General features: G+C 51.8%; 3 protein-coding genes across 25 annotated transcripts in view; 2 read left to right on the top strand and 1 right to left on the bottom strand.

The window, feature by feature from the left end:
* USP4 (ubiquitin specific peptidase 4) overlaps positions 1-967 on the top strand; it is a 52268-nt gene extending 51301 nt beyond the window's left edge. For all 4 annotated transcript variants that reach the window (XM_032319602.1, XM_032319612.1, XM_032319622.1 and 1 more), the window contains one exon: positions 205-967. In XM_032319602.1, coding sequence (XP_032175493.1) covers positions 205-366 — 162 coding nt within the window. In that variant the 3' untranslated portion in view covers positions 367-967. The remainder of the gene's footprint in view (positions 1-204) is intronic.
* A 392-nt stretch (positions 968-1359) lies between these two features.
* Positions 1360-4886, top strand: C1H3orf62 (chromosome 1 C3orf62 homolog; the record flags this gene model as incomplete). Its single annotated transcript, XM_032319656.1, has 3 exons — positions 1360-2282; positions 3179-3270; positions 4339-4886. Coding segments are annotated over 3 exons (1281 nt in total), but the record flags the coding sequence as incomplete, so codon positions are not given.
* A 7028-nt stretch (positions 4887-11914) lies between these two features.
* CCDC36 (coiled-coil domain containing 36) overlaps positions 11915-16783 on the bottom strand; it is a 44641-nt gene continuing 39772 nt past the window's right edge. For 19 of the 20 annotated variants that reach the window (XM_032319498.1, XM_032319569.1, XM_032319473.1 and 16 more), the window contains 2 exons: positions 14246-14349; positions 12458-13899 (listed from right to left, as the gene is read on the bottom strand). In XM_032319498.1, coding sequence (XP_032175389.1) covers positions 12751-13899; positions 14246-14349 — 1253 coding nt within the window. In that variant the 3' untranslated portion in view covers positions 12458-12750. Of the gene's footprint in view, positions 12196-12457; positions 13900-14245; positions 14350-16783 lie in introns of those variants that run through there. The other variant, XR_004280343.1, reaches the window with a different exon arrangement.

Raw genomic sequence — 16783 nt, 5'->3', positions numbered from 1 at the left:
TCACTCTCCAGGTTTGGTCGCAGGCACTGGCCCTTCCCCACTCTCTGGGCAGGGTCACCTTCCTGGTTGCCTCTGTGCACGGTTGCACAGGGCAAGATGGCAGAGCCCCGAGAACAAAGCCCTGTTTCGAACAGTGAGCGAAAACCTGGGAGAATGGGTGATCATTCCAACCGGTGAATGAACTTTTCCCCTCTTGTGTTTTAGACAAAAGCGGCTTATGTGCTATTTTACCAACGTCGAGATGATGAATTTTATAAGACGCCTTCAGTCGCTGGTTTTCCTGGATCCTCCGAGGGAGGGACAAGCCCAGGCAGCTCGCAGCAGGGCACGGGGGAAGACGAGGCTTGCAGCATGGACACCAACTGATGCTGCCTCCGAGACCCTGCTGCCCCTCAGCACCAGTGTAATCCCCCAGGAGAACATCTTTGACACTCTGAAGACTACTAGTGTTCCGTCTAAAAACCAGATGAGGAAATCCCCTGCTTTTATGAGCAGAAGAAAAAAAAAGACCCTGTTTGCTCAGAAGGGTTATGTCAAGAGGCTGAATTATTTTTCTTTTTATACAGGTGGTGAGAAATTTCTGTAAGACCTGTGGAGCTGGAAAGTGGGGGGGTCGGGAGGGGGGTGCACAGTGGAGTAAGGCCGAGGAATTCCAAAGAATCGAGAGGAACACTGTCATTGAGTGCGGTGGCCACGAAGACCCACTGCAGGCCGCCCTGAGTTCCTGGATTTCTCATTCTGGTGCTGGTTCCTGGTCACCCCAGCAGTCTGCCCACAGTAAACCAAGCCTCCAGTTCACTTGATGTTGTCCCCTTCTCCCTTGCTGTGCACTGACATGGGTTTATAATTCCCTCAAAATTGGTCCCTGAAGCCCATTTCTGTTTCCCTTTGAGCCATCTTGGAATTTCCAGCTTTCTTCCCCGTAATGAAATGAAGATATTTGGTGTTGGGGTCTCCCGCCCCTCAATCTCGTGTGGAACCTAGCAGTTCTGTTCTGTCCCTCACCATCCTTGATGAATTGAGACGGTTGGAGACGGGGTGGCGCGTTTATTAGATATCACTTTAAAAAAGTTGGTACACAAAACTTCTGGGTCCAGTGGCCCATCCAGTTTCTCTCCACGTTGGCTTGAGAATGGGAACCTTTCCCTTCTCGCAGACTTTGGTAAGAAATGAAATTATGCCCCCCCTCCCCCAGCGGTTTCTGGTTGGTCTTACCCCCGCCCCCCTTCCCTACCCCCCCCCGCCCCCGCATCCGGCCGCGTCCCTCGCTGGTGGGGGTGGGGGGGGCCCTCGCTTCCGCTGCGCTGAGTGGGTTTTAAGAAGAGGTGGTCAGTCCGGGCATTCTTGTCTGACCTTTAACCTTGGCGGGGGTGGGGGGAGCAGGGAACGCCATTCTCGGGCACGCGACCGGCTGGGACGTGCGCGGCGACCGTTGGCCCCGGTGGCGGTGTGGCCGCGCTGGCGGGTGAGGACACGCCTGCGGACCTTCCGCCCGAGGGCCGGCTGCGGGCTGCGGGCTGCTGGAGAGGGCGGAGAGGGGTTGCAGAGGCGGTTGGGTTGGGCTGGGCCAGGCAGGGCGGCAGGGGCGGGCGGGCCCGGAGCCGGGGAAGGCGGGGCTGGGCGTCCCTGGGGCTCCAGTCCGACCGCTGGCTCCTCTGGGAGATCCGCGGGCCACACCCGCCACCTGGGCAGGAGGGCCCCCGGAGTGTGGGTTCCTCTGCCGTCTGGCCGGTGGCGTGGATCAAGCTCCGGGAGATGCGCTCTTTGGGGGTGGTTTGGGACTTCGTCTGTAACGTTATTCTCGTGTTGCTCTTCCAATGTGCATTTCCAATGTGTTACATAATAAAGACGTGGTCGCTTTTAGGGGAAATGTCTGAAAAACTGCGAAGATGCAGGAAGGAGCTGACTGCGGCCATTGACCGGGCTTTTGAAGGCGTCAGTCATTCCCAGGAGTGCTCGGGCCGGCCGAGGCTGGAGCTGGACGCCGCGCCGCTCTCCTTCCCCCTCCCCGTGCACCGGCTCCTCTGCAGGAGGCACCCGCAGGCGGCCTGCTCCTCCTCCGCGGCTCCCTTCCTTCCAGTCCCCTGCGCTCCTGAGAACGAGAGCCCAGCCTTTGCGCCCAACCATGCCCCAGTGAATGCAAAGCCACAGGCTTCATGCCCGAAAAGAAAACCTCTGACCAGTAAGGAAAACGTATTGATGCATTCCTCCATTTTGGCACCGGAAAGACAGTTCTGGAGAGCCGCGGGAGACGGGGAGAACTGGAGAAAAGACAGCCTAAGGTGATTCCAACTTGACAGTGTAAAAAGTTACCGTCGGGGGCCCTCGTTTCTGAAAATGTGCACGTTCCTGAGTTGAGTGCAGCACCGCTTCTGCCTGCCCCTAGGACTGCCAGACCCTTCCTAGAGACCACTCTGCGGGTCCCACAATGGTAGTGAACGTTAGAGATCCCGATTCTAAGTCACTTCGTTTTTCATACAGCAGAAAGGAAAATCTTCATTCCAGTGTCCCTGCTAGGGAGAGGCCAGGTGGGTGGCTGGTCCCTACTTCTGCTTTCATCCTTGCTTCCGTGGTGTTCACCCCTCCCTAACCTACCCCCGCTCCCCACCTCATGAGGTCTTAGACCTCATGTTAAGATCTCCCTTAGACCTTTTTTTCCCTGATAGCTTCAAAGTTTCTCTGTTTACATGAGGTCTATAACGTGGGGCTCCCTCACCACCCTGAGACCAAGAGTCACATGCTGTTCTAACTAAGCCCGCCAGGTGCCCTTCTCCCCGGTAAAGTTTAAACTGCCTGGTTTTAGGCACCTTGAGCTGGAGCAAGGATGACCCTATGGGCTGCAACTTCAGGGTCCTGCCATCTTGGCTGCCCTGGAAGCAGCAAAGGAAGAAGCCATTGAGTGGGTTCCATTCTGACATGTGAATATGGGCGTCTGTAGGCAGAACGGCACCGTCACAAAGGTGCTGTCACCAGTGCGCTGTCAGCGATGCTCGTGAGTCGCGAGGATATTATTAGTCGACATCACTGACTCAGCAGTTTCCAACCGTCTCCGTAATCACAGCATAGTTACCAGTATGTTTTTGTTTTTAAGATGAACACTGAGTTCCCCACAAGGTTTTCTTTGAAGAGGCTCTAACCCTCCACCTTTTCTTCTTTTTTTTCTACTTGGGGGTTGCAGGAAAGATATGGAGAAAGATTTGAAGGTTGACTCAAACATGCCACTCAGCAATTCTAGCCAAGAGGTCACAAAAGATCTGCTTGATATGATCGGTGAGTACAAAGGGCACACCTGTCCCCTCCTTGGGAGGACAGGTCCTTCACGCAGGCCCCTGAGTCGGCAGGTGTCTTTAAAAAACAAAACCACTCTCTCAGCTCTCATCCGTCTACGTGGTGCCTCTGTTTTGCCCGCGGCAGGCTCTCTGCACCGGGCCCTCATGCAGCTGATAGCCGGTGGAGTCGCACAGGAATCAGGTCATTTCATAAACGTCTGGTTACAGTGAATCCCTGGGCATAAGGGACAGTCGTCCCCAGGGCTTGGTGGTTGAGCTTAGATCTGGAGACAGGACGTAGGCAAAGAGGGGGTGTGGGGGTGGTCCCCTAAGATTAGAAGGAAAGTTAGAAACTCACGTCTCCCCTGTAATGCCAACACCCAGAGAAAGCCAACGTTAACCGTGCTGGAGATCTTGCCAGAGGTTTTTTCCTACACATCTGTACATTCTGTGTGGGAACTATGTATTTTTTGTTCGCTCTTTTTTTCCAAATGACTCACACTGCTCAGTGGACAGACAGCCCCAGTGAAAGGCACTGCCTGAACCTCTTGGCTCTGGAAGGGCCGCCAGGTTCTAATGGATGAAGGGAGGCCTGGTGGGAGGAGAGGCTCCCCTGAGGCCACGGAGCAAGACACCTACCGAGCCACTGGGCGAGTGGCTGGTGTCTCCTCTGGGGTAGCCGCAGAGAGGAGCCGGAGTCCTCTGCCTCCGCTCACCACCCCCTACACTCCTCGCCAGCCCTGGGCAGCAGTCTGATTTTGCTGAAGGCTCCATTTTTCTCACAGGATGTGTTGCCATGCCTGCAGGTCAGGGAGTTCCCTAAGATCCAAGACAAGCCCAGACATGTCTGAGTCGTCCTTGCTGGGGGACCAGCAGGTCGTTGGGCTCAATAAACGCAGAGCCAGAGGGGTGGGCACCAAGACCACCTTAGCATCTGGGGCTCAGTTTGGCAGCCCGCCTGCCCTGACGTCCCCGGAGAGGGCTGCCCGTTGTGGGTTTTCACTGGTGCCTGAAACGTCTCCTGAAACGTCTCACTGGAATCGTAATGCTGAATGTTCTTATTTTTAAGACCATACGAGCATCCGAACTATTGAAGAGTTGGCTGGGAAACTAGAATTTGAAAACGAGCTGAACCGTGTGTGTGGCCGCTGCGGAGATTCGCCCTTCAGGGAGGAGGCCTGGGCCTTGCTTGTGGATGAGAGCCCTCAGAAGGGCCCGGAGAGCGACCCCGGCAGCCTCAAGCAGGCTTTCGATGATCACAATATCGTGGAGACTGTGCTAGACTTGGAGGAGGACTACAATTTGATGAGCTCTTTCAAGTACCAGGTTGAGTAAGGACAGCTGCCTGGAGCTTTGGTTCTTTCCAGGAGCAGGCTGCCCTTCGGGCAGTGGTCAGCGTCCCGGGGGCCTCTGCCACGTGGCTGGCTGGATCGGAGAATGCCACACCCTTTAACTTGCACTTGTGTCCCTTTTTGAGCTGAAAGCCCAATTTTTTTATTCTGTTGTTTTGAATTGTTTCTCACTGTTGATTTTTTTCCCACTTTTCTTGACAGCTAAACTGTGTTTTTGATTGGTATTTAATACAGCCAGCACCCAAGGCAGGTGCTGGTCGTGGCCTCTGCTGTGTCTCCCGGTGTTCTTTTCCATGGGCCCCTGAAGAAGTACTGGGACCACAACCACGCTGGGCTTTGTGTACCCCCTGGGACCAGCCCAGGCCAGCCCAGCCCACACAGACCGCGGCCCCCAGCGCTCCTCCCCTTGCGCGCCGGGCCATCTGTTCTCTGCCTGGGCTCCAGACCCTCCTCATGTCCAGATCTACGTCCCCTCAGCACCCCCAACCCTAACCCTGCTCAGCTTGAAGACCACTGCTGGGGCCTCATGGTTGTGTTGGAGGGGCTGATCCCCACCTGACAGGACATGCCCACGAGGCCTCCCCACCACACACGCCACGTCGGACACCCGAGCCCCCAACACAGGGTAGTGGGAGAAAAAGGTAAGCACAGGTCCTGCCCATCCACCTTCATGCCTGAGGCCTCACGCGTCCCACTCCGGGCCTGGAGACCCTGGAAGCCACACTGGGGCCAGAAGGGGCAGGGACAAAGAAGGAGCTAGGCCTGAAAGCCTAAAAGCCTGGCAGCAAAAGCCTAGTGGGGCTGGCTCCAGCCATACCCCTGGAAAGAAAGGACAAGGGCATCATCAGGAAGGGAGGCAAGCTTTGATGCCTCCCGGAGGCAGAGTCTCAGGGAAGCGCCTGCCTTCTGGGCTCAGATGGGCAGCATGGGGTGAGGAGGCTGGCACAGGGGCTACTGGTAAGACCCAAAGAACTGGGAAGGAAGGCCCCGTGGCCAAGGGGCCTCCTTGCCGTGCCTTCTTTTAGGCTACAGACCTAAGCACAGGACAGGCTGCAAAGCCAGGGACCCAGGTCTGGTGACTCCCACTCTCCGGCAGAGACTGCACTCCCGCTTCCCAGCAGGGTGGCCACGTCATGGGATGGGCCTCCCCATGGGAAGGGCCTCGGGACAGCCACCCCCACTGCCCTGCCTGGGGCAGAGAGGGACAAGATTAACCAGAGGCTCCAACCCAGCCACCCTACACTCAGTCCCCACAGCGGGCGGGCGGCTCCCTCGGTAAGCACTCTCGCCCCGCGGGGTGTGGAGTTTCTTGTCCCTTAGCAGGAAGGACAGGAGCAAATGAGGAGAAAGGCCCAGAGCATCCTGGGAGGCCCTGCTCAGGTGTAGGGCGGTCTATGCGCGGAGAGATGTCTACCTGATCCCCGAGAAAGCCAGGGCTCGTGACAGTGCGTTCCGAATTGTAAGTGCTGATATGGACAGTCTCTCTGGGAGAAGGTGGCGCTGAATCCGCCTAATCCCACCGTATCCCTTCACCACCCCTTGACGCTGGACTCCACTCAGTGACTCACTTCCTAGGAACAAAGGGAAAAATAAAAACATTTCTTTTTTCCTAAAGATTGTATTTATGTGGCAGAAAGAGAGAGCGGGAGCTTGCACAAGCAGGGGGAGCAGCAGCAGCGGGAGAAACAGGCTCCCCGCTCAGCAGGGAGCCCAGTGCAGGGCTGGGTCCCAGGTCCTGAGCCGAAGGCAGACACTTAACCAACTGCGCCACCCAGGCTCCCCAAATCCGTAAATTTCTATCGAGAAGCCTGACAGCACCCAAGCAAGTGATAAAGGGGACACCACCAGTGATGTCATGTGGATGCCACCCCTACCCCCACCACCACCCCCGGCCATAGGGAGCAAGGAGAAGGAGCCTCCACTTCCATTGGCTTCTCACCCAAAGCCCACGTCCCCGGTCTAATCACAAGCTAAACGGCTGACAAACCCAGGCTGGGATGTCCTGCAGGACGCCCGGCTGGCTCTCCAGACTGTCAAGGTCATGAAGAACAAGGAAAGACTCCAAACACGTCACAGACTAGTGAAGACTAAGGAGACACACTGATTCTCTGCGTGGTAGTCGGGATTGCATCCGGGAGCAGAACGAAGATGATGGAAAAACCAGCAAAGTCTAAACAAAGGCCAGAGTTCATGTATGTTTCTCAGCTTTGACAAAACGTGCCTCAGTTACGTAAGACAAGGGGAAGCTGGGTGAAGGGTGGATACAAACCGTCACTGCAACCTTCCTGTAAATCTAGTTATTCTGAAACTTCAAGCGTATTTATTTTTTGAAAGTGCACTTGGTCTCCAGTTTGCACAGATGTGTGTGAGCACAGCATGTGCAGGAGATTGTCACGGAGGGACGAGGGGGTTTGTCTTTTTTTCCCCCTTGTCCATATTTTCTAATTTATCTGCCGTGGACATGCACAGCTTCTTAAAGCCCTCATCTCCACCAGCCAGCCACGGGTATCCCTACCCGCTGACTGCCCAGAACTGACTTTCACAGTCCCCAGAAGCTGGAGCGGAGGCCAGACCTGTAATGGGAGGACTCACAGGATCTTGATTTTAAGGATTCGGGCTCCAGGGACTGGAAGCTCTAGGTCTCTTGGAGCTGCTGCTCAGCATTCCATTCCTGCTCCCCCAGGGTCTTTGCACAGGGAGTGGGTGCTGGGAACGGGGGGGCCTAGCCCTAACCACAGAAGACTGAAAAAAACAAAGGAAAGGATTAGAGGAGACTATGGTCCTTGAGAACAAGGGTCAGCATGGGGGAGGGATCAAGCTCTCCCTCGTGGGACAGACAGACATATTGCTATTTTAGCTAAGCCTTTATGTAAAAATTCAGATTTACCAGAGGGGTAATTCGTCCTGGGATCCTTGAATGAGGAGATTTTCTTCACTGTAGAAACACAGCTATTCAGTTAAAGCAGGTGAGCCTTGAGCCTCTGGCTCTCCAGTCCCAGACTAACAGGGGGAGCCATATGGCCATTTCCCTGGCGACATGCACTCCTGTCTCCATATCCCTGACTCCCTGAGGTGCCCCAAGGAGACCTTCCTCCCTTTGTCATCTGCGTGCTCATGCACGTACAGCGGGGGTGTTCGGGGAGTGGGGCTCCAAGGACTTAGCTAGAAGGGGAACAGGAGTCTAGAACATTTATTTTAATACAACTTCCTCAGGTTTTCAGGGGGCTGGGACCAAAGGCTTCTCGGGGAGACAATGATAGTCATATTTGAGAAACTAAAAATGTTTTACGTCATTTGGTTCTCTCCCCCGCAGCTCATCTTGGCAAACCAAACAATCACTGAATTGTTTCCGTGGAAACACCAAACTGTGATTTGGATTAGCAGACTCAAAATAGAAACAAGGCAACCTCAAGAATAAATAGGAGCTTTGGAACCTGCTAGTCACAAACTGCAAATTTAAGCCACAGCACAAGGCACGTGAGAAGTGGGGCCCATCTAGCCCTGTAAGAGGTCTCCAGGACCCCTGGCTACATCCCACCAGTGTCCCTGCCCAAGCCACTAGAAAGCAGCTCTATAAGCAGACTAGTAAGACTTTGTAAGGTGGGAGCTGGTCCGCTCCTAGAAGCTCCTAGGACCTGCTGGGGGGGGTGGGCAGGCAAGGACGGCTGAGGAAGAAGGGGTAGGAAAATGGAGAGACGAGCCAATGGTTGCGTGAAGGTCAGCAAGGAGCAGAGAGCCGCAGCTAAGGCCTGGGAGCCGAGGAACAGTTCTTTCAAAAGGAGAATTTAGGGATGGCCATGGGCTGGAAATGTTGACCCTGGCTTCAGCTTCGTCCCTATTGCCACGTCCTCCACATTCCTGGACATGGCTATCTAGCCACATGGGGCTAAAGTCTGAAATCTTGCCAGGTGAGCTCTGGGGGCACTTCCGGTTAGTAAGCCTCTGTTTCTGTGTGGCTCCAGCCGGCTCAGCCAGGCACTGGGGCCTGCCTTCTCATCTCTGGGTCTCCAGGCTCCCCTCCCTCTGCCTCCTGCTCCCTCTCACTGGGGGACTAGGAGAGCTACCTCCTGGCCCACCTGTTCTGACTCCTTGGACCCCCACTTCTTATCCCAGGGCAAACCGCAAGGGGATCAGAGACCCGGCAGAAGGGAACAGAAAACCTGGGGGCATGTGTCCTTCCCCTGTGCACCCAGGAATGTGCTGGTAGGGCAGCGACACCATCCTCCTACTAGAGGGGTTGTGAGCTGTTAGTGATCAAAGAAATTGAGGAAGAGATTTGCAAAAGAGGCCTAATTCAGGCCAAGCTCCCTCTTCCTGAATGGCCAGGTTGGGGCTCACTGGGTATCAGCGTGCCATCTCCACCAGCTGGCCCCAGGACGTTTAATATGGCAGCGACCGGTGAAGAAGGCATGCAGACGACAGAGGCCACTGCACCTGATTGCAGATAATTACTGAAAAGGCTTTCATGGCAAGACTGTCTGAGGCTCTGGCAATCTGCTTTCTCCCCGGAGTATGTGGGAGAATGTTAATATTTTATGCTCCAGATAAATATTTATAGAGTAGACAAAGTTTTACTTAGGAAATCTACTTGACAATGAATCCTAGCCTTAGTGGGGAAGGACTCTCTGTGCTTGGCCAGCTGGAAAATGACTGATTTGATGAAAGGTTTTGGCCTAAGGCCTGGCATGAAAAAATTTTCAAAACTGCTCAACCCTTGTAGGAAGCAACTATCTTTTTTTGAGTACAGAAAGGCTACATTCTGGGCACTCTGGGTGGAGAAGGGTTGCTGGCATCTGGCCGGGGAGAGAAGAGGCCATACTGAGGGAGACCCCTCGTCAGGAGCCCTTTGGAACTTCTCAGACAAAATGCTAAAAAGGGAGGTTGCAAGGGGATGCTGGAGAGCTGACTTTGGGACAGGGCTGCAGGGAACTGTTCAAATGGTGAGCAAGAAATCTCTGCTCTCAGTATTTGTCAAGTGTCTGCTCGTGTTAGACACTCTCCCGGATGCTGGGGGTACCGCAGGGGTGAGGCAGACGCTGTTATTGCTTCCGAGGTTTATAGCCCCCCCCCCCAGCAAGGCGGGTAAAACATAGGTGTGCACATCAATACACCATTTGAGATGGGGCTGTGGGAGAAAATTACAAGGGAAGGCAATGGGCAGTGAGTAAGGCAAGCTTCTACAGAAAAGGTCACCAAAAGACCTCTCTGTAGGTGACATTTAAATTGATACTTGAATGTCAAGACAATTAGGTGATGTGGTTGGCTGGGGTCATTGTCAAAGGGAGGCAGCCCTAGGTGGCTCTCTGGGCTCTAGGTCCCTAGACCTCCCCCGACATCCCCCCTCCCCCCACCGTGGAGCCACATCTCTCTCAGCATCCAAAGAGCCAAAAACGCTGTGTGCTTTGGGGATGTGCCTGGGCTATGTCACGCTCACCAAATCTGGCAGGAACACAGTTTAAAAAAAAAAAAAAAAAGTCTTAGGAATAAAATAAGAAACAGAATATCCTTTCCTGATGATTACCAGAGACAGGCAGTGTAATTTTAATTAACCCAGGCTTGTTAGGAGATAAATTTACTGCTCTTTCTACAAAAACACCGAGCTCATAGAACATTGAGTCACTTGATCTTTGACTCCAAAAAGAAATACTTCTGAAGAAATACAGGATTTCGTAACTCACAGCAGAATCAAAGAACAGAGGGTCCTCCTTTGGCATTTCAGAGTTGGACAGACCCTTCAATGGGAAGGCCACAGTCATAAATATTAATGGCGTTCTCTCGACAGGTTCTCAACTTTGAATTAAAACGATTAAACTGTTCTCTTTCTTTTTAATTTTTTAAAGATTTTATTTGCGAGAGAGAGAGAGAAAGCACGAGCAGGGGGAGGGGAAGAGGGAGAGGGAGAAGTAGGCTCCTTGCTAAGCTGAAGGCAGCTGCTTAACTAACTGAGCCACCCAGGCACCCCAAAATGATTAAACTTTTCAACTTAGAGTAATAAAAGATTTCCAGATACAAACCCCTATGGTCTACAAGCCTTATGCTAACCACACAGCAGCCACCTGTAGTCAAGTTTGAGAAGGGCTGGAAGGAACCTACGGCGGGGCTGGGCCCCTTCCTCCCATGCTTTCCTTGCACAGAGGAAACCAGTAGGGAAGGCTGTAGAGGCTGGCAGAGGGCAGGGTAAAGAGACATCCAGTGAGTCTCACAGGGAGAGAAAAGGCTGGGCAGCCTGAGAGGGAGTCCAAGGCTACTCCCTTGGCCTTGGAAAGGGCTGCTGCCATTGCCTGTAGCTCCCAGCTTCAGGCCACAGGATGTCCTCGGTCTGGAAACCAGAGTAAGAGCAGCTTAGGCTGGTGCCTGATATCCCTGTCAAAGGTGTCGAAGGCAAATTAAACTCACTTTTGTGTGACACACCCCCTTGAGAATGAATGTCAAAATAAGAAAAAAATCAAGAACCATTGCTTTCTATAATGGTCCACTCAGAGGCCCTAGAGTCATTTACTACTGCCTTAAAAATGGGCAACGACACGGAATTAGAGGGTATTATACTAAGCGCAGTAAGTCAGAGAAAGACAAATATATCCTTTCACTCATATGTAGGATTTCAGAAACAAAACAGATGAACATAGGGGAAGGAAAGGAAAAATAAAATCAGAGCTGGAGACAAACCATAAGAGACTCTTAACTCTAGGGAACAAACAGGGTTGCTGGAGGGGACAGGGTTGGGGCACGGGGTGACTGGGTGAGGGGCATTAAGGAGGGACATGATGTGATGAGCGCTGGGTGTTATATGCAACTGATGAGTCACTCAACTCTACCCCTGCAATTAATGACACACTGTATGTTAATTAATCTGAATTTAAGGAGTATTAAAACAAGAAAATGAGCAGATTCTGGAAGCCAATCCATCCAGTGAGGGTTTTTACTTTCAAACAATAAAGGAAGAGAAACCAGTCTGAGTAGGATGTTATTTATCAAAGTCATCTTGGGAAAAGCCTACAGGTAAAAAGATGGTATCTCTCTTATCCATTTGATTAAGTTGATGGGATATCCCTTCAATAAACTTAATGAAAAAAATATGCTTTTAAGTGTTTTAGATTTTTGTGGGGTTTTTGAGAGAGAGAGCATGAGTCGGGGGAGGCACAGAGGGAGACTGAGAGCTTGAGCAGGCTCCATGCTCAGTGCCGAGCCACATTCCGGGCTCAGTCTCAGAACCTGAGAGGACAACCTGCGCCGAGTCTGACGCTTAACCACGGAGCCACCCAGATGCCCGCCAAAACCATGCTTTTACATGTTTTATATGTTTTATTTTTTATTACAAAAGAAATATATATGTATAACAAAAATTCAAAACTCTCTGTATAAGAAAGCCAAAGTCTCATATAAGCCCAATGCTCTCCAGAAATATTGCTGGACCCTTAGATGCTCTCATTTGCTTGAAGAATGGCTGAAAACAGGATGGGGGAAAAAGCCAAGAAGAAAACTGGGACTGTGTGGCTGGTGTACAGCGCCCCTCTGGGCATTTGTTGGGTGCAGGTCACCTCTCTTCCACTGGCAGCGTAACAGTCTCTGTTTCTCTGTGCACAAGAGGACAGATTTAGTGTGTTCTGTAGTAATACATCCACTGATCAAAAAATGCAAGCACTCTGACAGTAAAACTGGATAAAAATAACAACAAAAAAACCTGAGGCCTGGAAAAGTATTGATTATATGCAGGAAATACTGTGAAGACCAAAAATGTTGTGTTGGGGAGTCGTGCTGCCACACACAACGGTTCTGTGGGAGCACTGCTGCCACTCGCTAGCCCTCCTGTTTCACCGAAACCACACGCCGCTCCTGATTCCCTGCAACCGGGCTGCTGGCCCAGCTCCGCACCACCGTCCTCACACACTTCCCTCCAATAAATAAGGACACACGCAGCTCTCACGCCTGTCACGGGCAGCACCGGGAACCCAGCAGCCCAGATCTGCTCCGCCAGCCCCGCACCCACCCTGCACTGACCCCAGCAGGGCCTCTGAGCCTGCGCGCTGCCGCCGGCAGGGACTTCCTGCTGTTCGCGGGCCTCAGTGTGGGATCGTGTGTCTTTCCAGCTGCCACCCATCAACTACCAGCTGAAGAATTTTGTGGGCGGGTCAGAAGCCATCATCACTGCTATCAAAACCCAGATCATAGAGCATACTCTTCCCTGGCTCCTTGCACACAGGGGGGTCTGAACTTCTGAGGTTGAGGTCGCTGAACCAGCTCATCTGGTGGTCCCCCTGGGAACTGGTCGCAAGCAGGCTGTTGTCTTGGGAAGAAAGCCCACTGAGTTCTAAGAGGTCTCCTTGCGCTGCCCTCACTGCCTTACTGCGCATGACTCTTCCTCCCAGAATAGCGCTGACTGGCTTTGTGCGGCTGTTGGGGCCCCACAGATGCAGGGGTTGAGCACGGGGTTTCTGCTGCTCCAGCGGGGGGCTTTGTGGGCCAGAAACTGGCGGCTGAGGGTATTTAGGAATGACAGCACAGGTTTTGCTAGGGGCTTGTTCTTGCTTCCTGGCTCGGAGCCTGCCTCTCTGGGACTTCCTGGGCGCCTGCTTTTTGCCTTTCCTCCCTCTTTCCACAGGTCTGCTTTTCTGTGCAGTCACCAGCCTCTGTTCACGAGGATCACATGGAGACACACCTTCAGCTTGACATTTTGGGCAGGTGTTCTTAATGCTGGCTGCAAATTTGTTTGAGTCCAGGGGTAGAAGCCTTGAGGCTCCCTGAGAAACCCAGTCCTTACCACCAGGAACTTGGGGGCCTGGGGAGCCGGCGCCATGGTTCTCAGAGCTGGTTTTAGGACCGGTCCAGTTCCTGCGGTTGGTCTGCACAGCCCTGTCCTTGACTCGCCTGTTTCTTCTGCTGGTTCCAGCTGCCTGCCGCATAGCCTCTTCTTGAAGAGCGCCGCTTTCTGCTCTCTCACCACAGACACCAAACTCTCCAGGCTCCAGGGAGCCCATACTCCGAGTCCGTACAGCAGGGGGGGCCTGCGCCGGCCACAGACCTGCCTCCTCAGAAGCGTACCTGCCCTGCCTGGTGAAATGGAGGCTCTGGGCCAGAGGTGGTGAGGTCTGGGAAGTGCTGTCTTTCACATGCCCGGCTACCCGAGGGTCTGAAATCAATCTCTTCAGCTCTGCCAGGACACTGGCCACATTTAGCTGGCCTAGCTGCTCACACAGCTGCTGGAAGTCCTTACTCTGCTGGGCCACTAAAGCTTCAAGGTGCTTCAGGTCGGATCTCATTTCTATAAACTCTGCTTGTCTCTAGGGAAAGAGAGTGAGAAAAGAGCTATAGGCACTGCAACTCAGAATGCACAATGAAACGTGGAACCAACCAAAGGATGTGCTAGCAGAACCAAAGCTTGTCCCTGGCTGGGTGCTTTCCAGAAGAAGCATGGCAACATTCTGGAGCAGGGCCTCTTGGGTCCCCATCATGCCAGAGAATCTTAAGAGATGGAAATGCCCCTACCCTGGCCCATTACCAAGGGACCTATTTGGCTTCTGCTCGTGGCTGGGCAAAAAAAAAAATGCGACTTTAAAGGAGTCCCTCTGGCTCTTAGTGACAAAGCTAAAAATATAGTTGAGGAAAGAGGTTGGGATCCACACTTACAGCTTCAAATCTTTTCTGTATCTCAAAGATGACCTGCTCCATGTTGCCTTTGTCATGCACCGTTTCCAACACCAGATCACTCTGGGCCCGCACGGTCTCTTGCACTAAACACAGAAAAATGACAATCACTCCATGAAGACTATGGCATGCCCGACCCGGCCCAGCCCACAATAGCAAAAAGGGAGGAGCTGGAATCTGGCATGCTCGACCTGAGCCTGCTCTGCTAGTGCCCAGGCCTCTCCAGCCAGATCAGCCTTGGTGAGGAGAGGAAGCCAGAGTAGGGTGGTTCTTCTACTGTCTCTTCTTCCCTTCTTCCCTGAGAACATTCTGACCAAGGCAGACCCAAGCTCAGCTCCTCCTGGGGACTCTGAAACCTGTTGCCCAGATGACAGCACCAACCTCCTCCTTGGCCTACCTTTTTGGTCCTGTCATCAGAAGTGACCTCTTCAGCACGTAGATATGATCATGCCTCCTCTGAAACCTATACTGAAACTTTCAAGAGCACCCCACTGGCCACTGGATGAAGTCTGAATCTCTATTTTTCTAAAAGATTTTATTTATTCATGTGAGAGAGAGACACACACACAAGAGACAGAGAGAGCACAAGCAGGGTGAGAGGCAGAGGGAGAAAAACTCCCTGCCAACCGGGGAGCCCGACATGGGGCTCCATCCCAGGACCAGGAGACCATGACCTGAAGGCAGATGTCCAACCATCTAGGCACCCAGACACCCAGGCAACCCAGGCACCCCAGAAGTCCAAACCTTTAAACTGGCCATGAAGACCCAGGCTCACTTCCCTTACCCTCTCCGTCCACCGCCACATCGCTGAGGTCTGTTTCCTACGCAGTCTCTCTCTCACCGTTGGCCTTGTGCATGCTGTTCCCTTGGAGTACTTATGCTTCTATTCCTTCTCGACTCTACCCATTCCCCTCAATCACCACTTTAGTGCAACTAACTCTTTTTTTTTTTTTTTTAAGGTTTTGTTTGTTTGAGTGAGAGAGAGTGCATGGGTAGGGGGAGGGGCAGAGGGAGAAGCAGACTCCTCACTGAGCAGGGAGCCTGACACAGGGCTTGATCCCGGGACTCCAGGTTCATGACCTGAGTCAAAGGTACATGCTTAACCGACTGAGCCACCCAGGCGCCCCTCAGTGCGGTTCATTCCTGCTCTTCCCTCTGCTCTCAGCAGTCACCTCCTTGGAAAACAGCACTTCCTGGCTAGCTTGGGGGCTCCTTTTCTCTGCTGTTGGCACTATGTGTGTGCTCTACCATCACTTACCACCTATCACCCATCACTTATTTATGCCCTATTTACATTTGGGCAGTAATGAACTTGGTGACATGAATGCTAACCACTCAGGACTGATACTGATTTGTCTCTTTGGCATAGGGAGACTTTACACACACACACACACACACACACACACACACACACACACACACACACAGAGTAACGCATTGTGTTGCAATTGTTGCCTCTCTCTTGCTAAGCGGCAGGTCATGTGAAGACACTCTTACATTTATTCAACAAATATTTGATGAAGATCTACTATACACTATAAACTATTGTGAGTTCACATACATTTTAAATGCGTAACAAGTATAAATTACAAATAATCAGAATAACACACCAGATATTCCTTTGATCTTCTCATAATTATTTAAAGGGTGTTCTAAGATTCTTGACAATTTTTTTTTTTTCATTTTAGGTGGGTAAAAATTTGGCAACAAGAGAGTGCTTAACTCTTTGCAATAAATGGAAGGAACATCAGAGTGACATCTGGTGATTGGAAAGACAGGATATCAAACTCAAATTTATGGGATGCCTGGGTGGCTCAGTAGGTTAAGCGTCTGTCTTTCGCTCAGGTCATGCTCCTGGGGTCCTGGGACTGAGCCCTGCATCAGGCTTCTTGCTCAGGGGGAGTCTGCTTCTCCCGCTGTCTGGTGCTCCTCCTGCTTGTGCTCTCTCTCTCTCTTTGACAAATAAATAAAATATTTGGGGGGGGGCAAACACAAAAAGTAAAAAAACAAAACAAAACAAAACCAAAAAACCAAACCCCTTCTCAAATTTAGTCTTATTTGAAAACTTGCCTCAATCTGATAGTTGCTTTGGTTAGTTCCCCATGTTCCAACTATTCTGTCTCTTTTGTCTTCTCTTGTCAGTCCAAGGGCAGGAATTTAACACACGCTATCTAATGAAGCTTAAGTGATTTATTCAGAGTTTCTCTTTAAAATAAAACATAATCCCCTTCTAAAAGGAGACTTACATTTCAGATTTCTTACATTAACATAAGTTCTACATAGATTAACAATTTTCGTATAATTAAGTAAATCATAAGGTAGAAGAAGGAAACATGGGGTAAACTGTAACTTTGCAGGAGAAGGCCTTTCCAAGCAAGATAGAAAACCCAGAAGCCATTAAAAAAAAAAAAAGGGTGAGTTGCATGTCCTTGTTAAGTTATTCCTGGGTAGTTTATCTTCTGTGTTGGATTTATAAATGGCATCTTTTTTTCTCATTTCATTTTTTTGTTAATTTCTGCT

Source organism: Mustela erminea, chromosome 1, assembly GCF_009829155.1.
Source record: "Mustela erminea isolate mMusErm1 chromosome 1, mMusErm1.Pri, whole genome shotgun sequence".
Taxonomy (NCBI): Eukaryota; Metazoa; Chordata; class Mammalia; order Carnivora; family Mustelidae; genus Mustela; species Mustela erminea.
The sequence above is the reverse complement of the archived record's forward strand: the minus strand, read 5'-3'. Positions and strand labels throughout refer to the sequence as shown.